Source organism: Lepidochelys kempii, chromosome 1 (assembly GCF_965140265.1).
Source record: "Lepidochelys kempii isolate rLepKem1 chromosome 1, rLepKem1.hap2, whole genome shotgun sequence".
NCBI lineage: Eukaryota > Metazoa > Chordata > Testudines > Cheloniidae > Lepidochelys > Lepidochelys kempii.
The window spans coordinates 321,753,084-321,765,859 of NC_133256.1; the positions used below are offsets into that span (position 1 = coordinate 321,753,084).

A 12,776-nucleotide genomic window follows, 5' to 3' on the forward strand; every position below is an offset into this window, starting at 1 on the left:
TAAGGGAATTCTTTGTGGGGGGACAGACCTCAATATTGATGCAAAAATTATATTAATAAAATTATTATAACCAACTTTTAAAAAGTTTTTACAAACTTGTTTTCACCTTTATTGAATATGACTACAAAAATGTTATAGCCAAAATGCTTGAAAATATGACAAATCACACGTTTAGCTAATTATGTTACAAAATGTTAAAGTTAATAAAAACATTCCAAAAGGTTTCTGCTTCTAGCTCTCAAGGACAAGCAAACAAATCATGTAGTACTTTTAGGAAGGAACCTGATAGTAAGAGTTGTGTTATCAAAGCAATAAATCTAGAGGTAAAGTTGGCCTATAATACCCATCCCCTTCTTTTCTTTTAAAAGAAACACTTGAGTTTAAATCCACACAAAAAGTTCCAAAATTATCCTTATTTCAATAAATGTATTTGTAAAGCATATTGGAAAATATTTATGGTGGAAAATGTTTTACAAAATATATTGTTGACTTCCAACTCACATTTCCACTTAAATCTTTGGTATTTGTTTCTCAAATGTTTAAGATGGCATAAGCTTATTTTAACATTTTATATTTGGAAATATTTTGTATCTAAATGCAAGCCTTCATATAAGAACTGCCTAATATCTTTGTTATATGAGTAGTAAAATATTTTATGTACAAATATAGCAAGACTATATAATGCTAGATTAAATTACTAAATATGTAACACCATTTAAGTACAAAATATTTCAATTAATGGAAAAAAAATAATTAATTACTGGCAACACACAAGTAAAACCTCACCCAATGCAAAAATACAAGAAAATCTTCATTTCAAAAATCATCATGTAAAGTTAATAACTTAGGCCAAAGACTTTCCAAGAGTTATTTAATTTTAATAACTACTTTAAGAACCAAAAACTTATATAAGGAATAGAAGTTTGAACTTTTTCAAAACAAAATTTCATTTTCTGTCAAAGTAAACAAATTTTTAAAAATCTCAGAAAATATAAGAGTTAAAACTAACTTTATAAGTTATCTAAATCTTTTCTGTCACCAAAAAAAGCAATTAAAATGTTGCATATTCATTAACCAAACAGCATATTCAGAAGCTAAAAGTGTCAACTAGCCAATAAAAGCATAAAACCATTAAAAAAAAGTAACAGCAGCCAACTTGAATCTAAGCATTAGATCTCTTCATGTTCGGCATGGAGTCTAGTATTGGGAGTGGTTTCCTGCTGTACTTGGCGACGTGAATCTCTACATCTACTAGAGGAAGGAGAGCAGGAAAGGTGCACAACATATCTTTTCTTTTGAAACAAGTTCAAATGGAGAGTTCTGCCCACGCTCTACAGGTTGACCATGCCCAGCAGAATTACTATAGCCCCAGGGCTTACAATAATTCTTGGGTAAACAAACTTGCAGCTCCTGTTTGGAATTATTATTAGAGAGTAGCTTCCATATTGCAAAGTCCAAGCAGCTATCATACCTTTATTGAGCACTGGAAATTATGCAAAGATTGGGCCTTTTCTACAATAATCTAAAAAGAATATTAGTTGAAACAAGGAAGTAATTATGTGGAACTGTACTCCTTTCTTAATACACATATATAATAGCTATTGACATTATATGCATATCTAATTCTCATTGAAGAACAATTAACCCCTAAAATTGATTTTAAAATGCACAAAATTTTCACAAACCAACTTTAGTGATTGTAATACAGAAATATCTTACCTTCCATCTCTTTCCCAATCATACACCTCTATTTTAATTGTTCTGCAAAAGAAAAATATATATATATATATTTTTAAAATGCAAGTTTTCACTCAACACCATGCTTAATTTTTGAAAAAAATATGCTAATGAAAATGCACTCTGTTCTGAAAGATTAATTTTCCATTAAAAGCAGAAAGGTCAGACAGTTTGGCTGTTTGCTCAGTTTAAGTAGAAAATACTTGATTGAGCTATTCAGTTATGATTTCCCATTATTTAACATTTTTAGCCATCCAGCAACCTACAAAAAACATTTCATACCAGCTAAGATTTAATACTAAATTCATTTTAGTCCAAGTAATTTTCTTCAAATAAAAAAAAAAGTTAATGAAAATAAATACAATTAAAATTTCATTAAAGACAAAATTGTTCTTTTTACATGGGATTTATGGGATCATTTCCACAGAATATGCCTGAGATTCAAACACAAAACCGGTTAACAAATTACAAGATTTAGGAGTGTACATTCCTTTCTAATACCATCTCTCACACATTGATAATGCAGAAAGTTCAACAGTGGAGTGCTCCAGAGTTCCGGCTAGGATTGGTGTTATTTAATGTCTATTAATGATTCGGAAAAGGGCATGGACAGTAGGCAGGCAAGATTTGCCAAAAAGAAAAAAAGTTATTTAGGTTAGTCAAAAACTAGAGAAGACCGAGGAACTTCAGAGGGACAATGCACATGTGAAGTAATCATATGAACTACCCTACACATATCTTGGTTCTGAATTAAAAGTAACTAACTACTCAGAAAAAAGACCTGTCGTTGGGGACAGCTCAATGAAAGCCTCAGCTAAACACACTGTAATGGTCAAAATGGCAAACTTGCCCCATATACCTGCCACCTCAGAGGTGGGGAGACTGACTGTGCCAGCAGAGGAAAGAAAATCCTTGCCCCTTTAAGGAGCACATCCCTCCCCCCACATGGCCTTGAGGATGGGGGGGGAGGGGCTCTTTGATTGATTAAGCAAGAAGAGGAAGAAGCAGCATAATCCTACTGGCACTTACACACTCAAGCGGCAGGTTTATAAACACTTTCCCTTGTCCAAACTGCTATTCTGCACCAAGGACCAACAAATCCCTTCTCTTTGGGACTAGAGTAGGACCAGGTTTGCCCTTTGGTAGCTGGGATAGAATTACCAAGTTGGCATAGGTGCTGTGGGTATTTTCACCTTCTTTTCAGTGGCTCAGTGACCAGGTGGATAGATTAGATTGTAAAACTCATGTTGTTAAAACATAGCAGGTACCCAGTGCAGATGCTTGTACAATAGGGGTCTGGTTCCCTGATAAACAGGAACGGAAGCAGATTAGAAGAAGGCATCTCCTAAAGAAGATGGGGAATGGAGTTTTGGCTTCTAAATCTGGTGCAGTGAGGAGACAAATCTTCTTTCTCATACCATCGTCTTTCATGTGAGGAGAGGGCACTGGGATCCCAGCTGGAGGGCTAAGCGCCCTGAAAATGGGGGCTGGAAGGACAGAAGGGGAGGAGAGTGAGAACTTAGCGAGTTGGGGGGCAGCCAACTCCAGGCTGGGAAGGAGGGCCCCAGGGGTTCCTACCAGCTCTCAGGCCCATTCAAGCCCCTCCTGGTTCCACTCCCTGGCCTGATCCTGGGCCCTGTAGCAGCCACTTCAGCCCACCTGGGTGTTGCTCTCACCTCCAAGCTGATGCCCCCACAGCATGTGAGAGTTTATTTCCATTGCACGGATGCCCCCCTCTTCTGTTGACACTGGTCCTGGGAACAGTGTGGGGACCAAGTTAAAGGTGTGTGGGGAGGGTGAAGAAAGCCCCCATCCCTCAAGTCTGACAGTGGATGAGTTATAACCAGATGGTTTCCCAGATGTGTTACTTAATAAAGTTACAGCCTAGTTAAACCATGTTCTTGGTATCTTGCCTTTTTTTCCTGTGGTGTCTGGGACAACATTAGGATGCATATATGGAACGTAAACATGATGCCATTATAATAAATGAACAGAATGCCCACACCAGGATTACCATGTTCAGAACTGGTCACTGCATCCCAAAAAAGTTATAACAGAAACAGACAGGACTTAGAGTCAGGTGACAAAAGTAACTGGAGACCTGGAAAGATTTTCATGAGAGAAACTGAAAAACTGAGAATATGACAGAAGCCCCCCAAAATGAATGGCATGCAGAAGGTAAATCGAATGTTCCATTTACCATTTCTTATAATTAAGGCTAAGAGTCTGTCACACATATTTCTAGTAAAAGTCACGGACAGTTTACGGGCAATAAAGAAAAATTCACGAAAGCCCGTCACCTATCCATGACTTTTACTAAAAATATGCATGACAAAATGGCGAGCTGCAGGCTCCTCACGTCAACCAGTGGGGGCTGGCTTGGAGGTGCATGGTCCCCCATCACTCCGCTGCCTCGGAGCTCCGGGCACCCCTGACTCCGCCCCGGCTAGGAGCTGCCTGCGGGGGAACCCGTCTCCCTCTGCGGCTGGGAGCTCAGGCCCCCGCAGTTCCCAGCCGCCAGGGGGGGCGGGGAACCCTACAGCTCCCAGGCGCTGGGGGCTCAAGTCACGGAGGTCTCTGGAAGTAAAGGATTCCGTGACTGCCATGACCTCCATGACAAAATCATAGCCCTACTTATAATACAAGGACCAGGGGACATTCAGTGTAATTGAAAAGGTTAGCAAATTTAAACCAAGAGGAAAAACTTCTTTATACAACACATAATTAAATTGTGGACTTATTGCCACCAGATATTATTACGGCTGAGACCTTTCTAAGACTAAAACTAGAATTGGACATTTACATGGATAATGGCTATATCCATGAATGTTAGAATAAAAAAAAAATAAGGATCTACAACTATCCACTAATTGACAATATTAGGAAGAAACTCCTATTAGGGATGGGTTATTCCTTAATGGTATCCTAGAGAGTATTTTGTACCTCCTTCTGAAGAATCTAGTATTGGCTACTGTCTGACACAGGATATTGGATTAGTTTAGCAATCAGATCCAGTATAGCAATTCTTATATTGCTAGATATTTCTTAATATTATTTATGCATTCATCCGACACGTACAATGTTGACAATGCGTTCTTTATATTTTAGGAAATTATACCCTAAACTGCTGAACTATTAGGCACTTATCCATCCATAAGACAGTCTTCAGTGTCAGAGAGAGCAGCAAATGTTGAATGATAACATACATGAAAAAAAGTTTCCCTACCTGTTTCCCTGCCTTCCACTCTTTATGGGTGATTGGGAGAAAATTCTCCTGCTTCAAGGGGTCACTGCTGCTACTGTATACAGTATTGAAGAAAATGACTTCCTCAGAACTAACACACTAACAGATCTTGTTAATATCAAACATCAAGACTGATACGTAACAAAAACCACCAGGAGATTGTATCTTCTCAGAAAAACCATTTACTGGACGAGGAACATTCTGTTTTCGGAAAAGCTCCAGTACTGAATGGACTCTATTCAATATCAATGAGGTGAACTAAGGACATAAAATAATATACCTACTGATTTTCCTCCTTCTTTTAAAACACATTAGATTAATTAATTTTAGTCCTCAGATCACTGGTTTGATGTTCTTTCCTGGAAAGGAACTCTTTCTTGCAGGTATGCTTTACAAATAGTTGAATGAATTAAAGAAAAAAAATCAATGCTGTGGGAACTGTTTTGCCTCTCTGTTCTCTTGTAAAAGAGGCAATGAGGGGATGAGGTGGTCTGGATGTTCTCTCTCTTCCAAGTAAAATTTAAGGACTTAGACTGCATCGTTTAATATAGAATATGTTTTTTTTAAAACATATTTCAGGTTCATGGAAAAGGAAGTGAAGGATGCCTCCTGATTAGTGTGAAAGTTACTCTTTAGAACAAAGATGAAAACACCTCCAAAGATTAGTTTGTCACACCAGTGAAAAATTATGAAAATTAGAACTGGCACTGGAAAGGGAAATATCCTTGTTAGTTTATCATAAAAAGTAGCACATCACAAGAAGTCTGTTATTCTAGCTATTTGCTACTTGACTTCAAGATCTGAGAGGTGTGCTAGTTACTTAGCCAAACACACCTTGGCACTTCAGCCACAAACTATGCCACAGTGACTGATAGCTGAAAACTGTCATAATAAATCAGTTCCTGAGACAAAAAATTGTTTATGTGGTGGCCAGGGCTTCTGCATGGTCCAAAGTGTCAGTTCAACAAACCAGACACTTGGGAGGCCAACTTGGTGCAATTTTCTTCGCAACTTGGGAATAAGGGTTAACAGAGAAAGTATGGTAATGTTGGAATTTTTACAAAAACAACAGATAACTTGTCTATGCCTTTTAATGTGGTTCCATTTATCCGCTTTAGAATAGTTACACTTTGCAATTGTGGCAAAAAGCCAAATCTCCCATGAGTTCTCTACCCCCACTACAAATTAGATAATATATGTGGAAAAAAGGCTTCTCTATTGCTTATGGTACATGATAGAAAAACTCAGCCAGTCTGTAGAGATATCTATTTTCCCAGCTATGTGAATGAAGTGCCAAAAGTTTCTTTTCTGCCTATTTCAGGCTGGGTAACTCTTCTTTGGGCAAGCTACATACTCTCCCCAAAGGGTTCCACGGTGAGAAGGCTAGCTATTGATCTTCAATTTTATACATTTCACATGAGATGTGCAAGAGATATTTAAACGTGTCTTCAAAACCTACAGATTCTGAAAGTTCACACTGGTGTACAACTGATATTATATACCAAAAGGATTTCATTTAAGTTTCTTGTATTCTAAAACATTTTTTCATTATAAATTTTTCACTCTGAGAAAACAGGTTATTCTTTCCCTGACATGAATGAAAGGAGGAGATCTTCAGAAAGTTGGAATTTGGATACATGATGATAGATCTGTAAGACTGATAAGATCTGAAAATACTTTTTTAAGCATTACTGGATTAATTAATTCATTACAGGAATGTGTATTGTCTTCACCATCATTAGCAAAATATCTTGAAAGAGTTCAAAGTAGCACTGGCTAGAAAATCAGTAGGTATAATGGCACTACCTGAATGTCAACATCTTTAGTGAGAAAAGATGCATTTAGATCTGCCTTCAAGCCCTTGTCACCTGTATCAAACATATACCTCCTTTAAAGTGTTCTTCTTCCTGTCTGACCGGTCAGATGAAGCTGTTCACTATAAGTGAATATACAATTTCTTAGAGCCCTCTGAAATATGGGAATTCATGAAGAGTTTCATAACAAAATTCAAAAATTCCACTTATCCTTGAGGAGTGTTTCATAATTAAACACCTTTGTTATTGTCCAGGCCCTTTTAAAACACAATTGATCCTTTTCGTCCTCTGGTTTGAAACATATGTGGACAATTCTTTCATTTTTGTAATGATTGGGAAAAACTTTTTCCTTTACTATAGAAAGTAGTGCAATATACTGAGACAAGAGCCTTGAACTCTACTCTGCTTGTGTCCTCAATATTAAAAATACCCAGGAAAGTGTCCTCAGCCTACAGTTCCAATAAGAAGGTTAAAGAAATTTCCCCTTCTCCTCAAAAACTTTGGGTCAGTTAGGCTTGGATTTCTTTGTATCCTTTAGGGAGAGAAAGGCTTGCTAGGCTTATTATCATGAAAGTGTGGTTCTCAACTCTTGGTGAATAAGAATGCTTCTTGCTCTTATGCTGCTTAGTACTGACTACTTGGAGGAGGTTGAGTGACAGATTGCGGTGTACGTTTTTGGTGTCCATTGAGGACTGGGTGAGATGTACCAACAGCTCCAGATACAAGGCTGAGACAGGGAAGCAGGGACACGATAAATGGACTGAGAAGGGCCAGTTGCAATTGCAGCAATGTCTCAGTGCACCTAGAAAACATTGGTGGTAACAACAAGAGGTAGTCAACATGTAGAGTTATACTTTTTTTTTCCTTGTGCGTCCTGTCAGAATTTAATGCGGAGTATGTCTATTTGTAAGAATTTTGGAGATACCAAACATTTCTAGACTCTGAGCATGGTTGGGTCTTGAGCTGTTCTGACTCCTATGTACTTCAGGCACACAGGGTCCAGCTGCCACATACATAAGGACACTGCAGACAAAAACCATTTGATAAAATACCTTATTTTTTTGGGACTTTTTCCCAGCATCCTCTGATGTACAAGTTCCACCCCTGAGGAAAGTAGTGCACCAGTATTTGCTTCTCACTGAAGCAGAGTAGAAACTAGTTTCCATGCACAGTAGTAGCAGGGACTCCTTTTGATGGAGAGAGGATTATTTACTAGTTTGAATTACTCATGATACTTGCTGCACGATTCATATTTTTGCCTTGCTCATTTATGTGAAATGTCTATTTCTTGTGACTTATCTCCTAGCTAAAAGGAACTTTGTTCACATCTAAGTAAAGGATTCAGATAAATATTTTTTAAAATGTAACCAATGTTTTGAACTAATTTTGTCTTCTAAAATGAAGATTAAATAACGCAACCAAAAATTCAGAAGCAGCAATGCTTACAGAAGTTATTCACATAAGAATTTGTAAGTGAAAAGAAAATTATCTCTGCATATAGAACTCAGTCTTTATCTTACCTGTCATAGTCTCCATTACACAGCGCTCTGACAGAGATTTTGAATGCCTGCCACACTGGATTTAATGTATTTTTTACAACTTCTGTCTTGTGACAGATCGTAAAACTGAAAAAAATAAATAAATATTTTTTCACTTTTGAGTGATCAGATGTGGAGTCATAAATATGCAGAAGTAGTCAATCTCTTTATTGCTCTACCTCAGTATTTAAATAATTTAATTCTAAAGCTAGTATGTCCAAATACAATCTAAAACAGAAGTACAATGAAGTCTAGGACTAGGAAGATTTTACCTAACTGGAAAAGGGCAGACTTTAGAATTTATAAACTTGCAGTTATGCCAATTCATGACTGCTGTGTTCATTTTAACTGCGGTATTTGGTTCTATAAACGTTGGAACTCAGAGAAGGTGAGCTGGGTCCTTGTTACTCTTTGACTGCTTGCACAGTGAACAACTCTTGAGCTATTTTTCTGGACTTGGACAGACCTACTTCAGAGAGATCACCAGGACCCTTCTAATGCATGGCCTAGCTCCAGAAAATGTATATGCACCTGTTTTTTTTTTTAATGCAGATAATTTTTTCTGAATCATGTGATTCCACACATCCAGAAAAAGTTGCATGTATGTGGCCACTGACACCCACTGGACACTAGGCGGAGAGAATCCTTTTAAAAAGTTCAAACCTTGAAACCACATTCACTGAAGGATAGCAAGTTTTAGTAATCTGTCCATTATCTGAGAACAGCTGCAGGATACATCAATTGCAACAATCAGAAGGAACTACACAGAAATAGGACACTTAAAATGTTGAACAGACCCAGAAGCTGGTTAAAAAGAACAGTGAGTGCAATTGACTTTAAAACTTGTTTCACAGCTTGCATCACTTTGCTTTATCTTCCATAAGGATAGGAAATGTCCGCACAGATTGACTTGGAAGGAAATCCCAGGTGGACTATTCTGGGTATTGGGATTATAGAATTTTTGGTGGAATGCACAACTACTGTAGCCCCAGGAACCAGAACAGAATTTAGATCTTGGTGTTCTGCAAGTGTTTTCTCAGGCCAGCTAATCATACCAGTAGAGAACCATAATCCTCAATCCTTCTCTTAGAAAAAATTTCCAAACTACACATGGAAGAATATTTACTCCACTAAAAAAACAAATCAAAATCTGAACAAAAATTGTGGAACATTGTAAACCTCATGTCCAATCAGCCTGCCCTTATCACTTCTCATTTCCCACTGCTTTGTTTGTATGCACAAGATTGTAAATTTACTGAGGCAGACCGTGTAGTCGTTCTTGTCTGAGCAGTGTCCAGCCATTATTGCTGCTATGTAAATAATAATCATTTGCTTCTGGAGACAGGTTGTAGCAACAGATACCCATACATGCCAAGTTTTGTGCAGCTCCATGTGACATTTCTTGACAGTGAGAAATAGTCAGTGATATCCCATTCAGGGTCCGTTTGTGTATCAATTCCCATAATTTCTGTTTAGAGATACCATTAATTTATTTTAAAAATTATCTTTTGGCCCTCATTTTACATTCAAAATAGTGAAAACACTATTGGTCAGGAATGAGATTTTGTACCAGTGGCATCTCAGTGGCATTAATGATTTGTTTTTTGTTTCTTTTAAAATAAAGAGCAATATGATGGCACATCTCTTATATTCATGATTCAATTAACCTCAATGGTGTTATTTAAAGTTATTTTAAATTTGAAATGTTTTTTCTTCAGAAAAGAGGTACTGCAATGAATTCTAACGTGGCATCTATTTATCAGTTATCTAAAATAAGTTAAAATGTATTCCCTGTAAATGATTCCATTAAATGGGAGATATACTTTGGAAATGGAAGTTAAGTTTTGATACCTGTAAGTACTTTGTAGCTGAACTGAAAAGAATCTATTCTACTTTAGGTTTGGAATTTAATACTAACCAATCACACTGTTAATTGTTTGGATGTATTGGTTACCAGTTTTATAACAAAATAACTATCTCTCTCTTTTGGAAAATTAAAAGAAATTATTTATTTTAATCATATATAAGATCTAACCTGAGCATTATTAGCTGTTTTACACCTAATTGTTGAGTTAGGGGAATATGACCTATTCAGATAATGTACAACTAAGATGTGTGAAAGGTTTATGACACATAGCTGTTTATAATTAAACAACATATTAAAAAAAAGAGGTTATAATTTGAAAGGTTAGGACTCTTTAGGCCTAGTGCTTGGGGTGCCTCTCCAGTCCAGTCTTCTATGCAAATCAAATAGGATCTTGCAGATTTCCAGCCCAGGCTCAATTAGAAGAGCGCCTCTGAACTGCGGATTCCTCAAAAGTCCCACACAGACCTGCTTGCAGCTATAATGTCCGATAGTCACACCCTGTTCCAATGACTGCGTCCTGGCTTCTGCTGCAGCCTGCTCTGTACACAGTTCCTTGGGGATTTCTCCTTGCATCTGGCTTCCCTGGTGCTCCTAGCTCCTAAGCTGCTGCTATTTTCCCAAGAACCAGATAATTTCCTGGGTAAGGGTCTTTCCTTCTATCTGATAAGGAGAAGGGGATGTGCAAGGGTGAGGGGGCTCATGAGAATGACAGTTTCTTGCTTACCAGGTTCATCAAAATCCTTTCCTAAGCGCCACAAACCCTATCTTTTATTCTTGTTCTTATTGTGAGGGAGCCCCTGAAGCTCTGAGCCAAGCTGGGGAGTATCGATCCAGCCTCTCACAGGAGTTCTGAAGTGCTGCTCCTTGTATCCCATTATAATCAGATTTAACGGGCTACTTGTAGTGTTGCCACCTCTCAGGTACAAAAAACCTGGGCATCTGGGATGATCCTTAGCTCATAAAATTTGACAGCTCAGTGTGTGCACTGAGCACCCTTACAAATTACCTAGGACAGTTACCTCAAAAAAGGGATGATCTTCAGAAAACTGGGACAGGTTGCAACCCTAGGGGCAAGTAAGGAATTAAAGGCTCATTGTGGTCACTATCAGCAGCATACAGAGGCAATTATGCCTACCACTGGTGGGGTGTGGTTCTTATGGACAGGGCTCAGCCACACTTACCAGCACTCAGGAGGTTCCCCATTGACTGTCTATTGACTGTCTGAATGCATCAATGGAAGGGAGAGGAGAGAGTGCCCTGCAATTTTTCAATAGAGGTCCAAGTACTTTCCTGCTGCACTTTATAATCTTTAGGAGCTGAGCTGTTCCAGCAAACTGCCTCAGAGAGGCACAGTTCTTGGCGACAGCTACTTACATAGAACAGCTTATGCTCCAGAATTTGTCAGTAAGGCTAGTTCCCCATGGACCCACCATCAGGCATGGCTAGCCTCTGGACTGCTACATTCTTGAATATGACAATGAGGAGTATCCCAGAAAGGAAGACTCCAGAAAACAGGTTAAGCCAATTGCTAATAGACCCACATAAGCAGTCCCTGGGCCAGGAATTAGTAGATCAGATATTTCTTAAGTGGAACACAACAGAGATAAAAGAAAAGGAGGACTTGTGGCACCTTAGAGACTAACCAATTTATTAGAGCATAAGCTTTCGTGAGCTACAGCTCACTTCTTCAGATGCATATCGTGGAAACTGCAGCAGGCTTTATATATACACAGAGAATATGAAACAATACCTATTCCCACCCCACTGTCCTGCTGGTAATAGCTTATCTAAAGTGATTTCCAGCACAAATCCAGGTTTTCTCACCCTCCACCCCCCCACACAAATTCACTCTCCTGCTGGTGATAGCCCATCCAAAGTGATAACTCTTTACACAATGTGCATGACAATTAAGCTGGGCTATTTCCTGCATAAATCCAGGTTCTCACATCCCCCCCACCCCCATACACACACAAACTCACTCTCCTGCTGGTAATAGCTCATCCAAACTGACCACTCTTCAAGTTAAAATCCAAGTTAAACCAGAACATCTGGGGGGGGGGGTAGGAAAAAACAAGAGGAAACAGGCTACCTTGCATAATGACTTAGCCACTCCAAGTCTCTATTTAAGCCTAAATTAATAGTATCCAATTTGCAAATGAATTCCAATTCAGCAGTTTCTCGCTGGAGTCTGGATTTGAAGTTTTTTTGTTTTAAGATAGCGACCTTCATGTCTGTGATCGCGTGACCAGAGAGATTGAAGTGTTCTCCGACTGGTTTATGAATGTTATAATTCTTGACATCTGATTTGTGTCCATTTATTCTTTTACGTAGAGACTGTCCAGTTTGACCAATGTACATGGCAGAGGGGCATTGCTGGCACATGATGGCATATATCACATTGGTGGATGTGCAGGTGAACGAGCCTCTGATAGTGTGGCTGATGTTATTAGGCCCTGTGATGGTGTCCCCTGAATAGATATGTGGGCACAGTTGGCAACGGGCTTTGTTGCAAGGATAAGTTCCTGGGTTAGTGGTTCTGTTGTGTGGTATGTGGTTGTTGGTGAGTATTTGCTTCA

The 12,776-nt window shown here is 38.5% G+C and overlaps 1 protein-coding gene across 12 annotated transcripts in view; it reads right to left on the bottom strand.

Annotated features, from left to right (window-relative positions):
- CPNE8 (copine 8) overlaps positions 1 to 12,776 on the bottom strand; it is a 296,010-nt gene that overhangs the window by 151,464 nt on the left and 131,770 nt on the right. For 10 of the 12 annotated variants that reach the window (XR_012156821.1, XM_073328405.1, XM_073328393.1 and 7 more), the window contains 2 exons: positions 8,316 to 8,420; positions 1,720 to 1,761 (listed from right to left, as the gene is read on the bottom strand). Coding sequence is in view for 11 of the 12 variants with exons in the window: in XM_073328405.1 (XP_073184506.1) it covers positions 1,720 to 1,761; positions 8,316 to 8,420 (147 nt within the window). In the remaining variant the exon portion in view is untranslated. The remainder of the gene's footprint in view (positions 1 to 1,719; positions 1,762 to 8,315; positions 8,421 to 12,776) is intronic. The other 2 variants (XM_073328394.1, XM_073328403.1) reach the window with 1 other exon arrangement.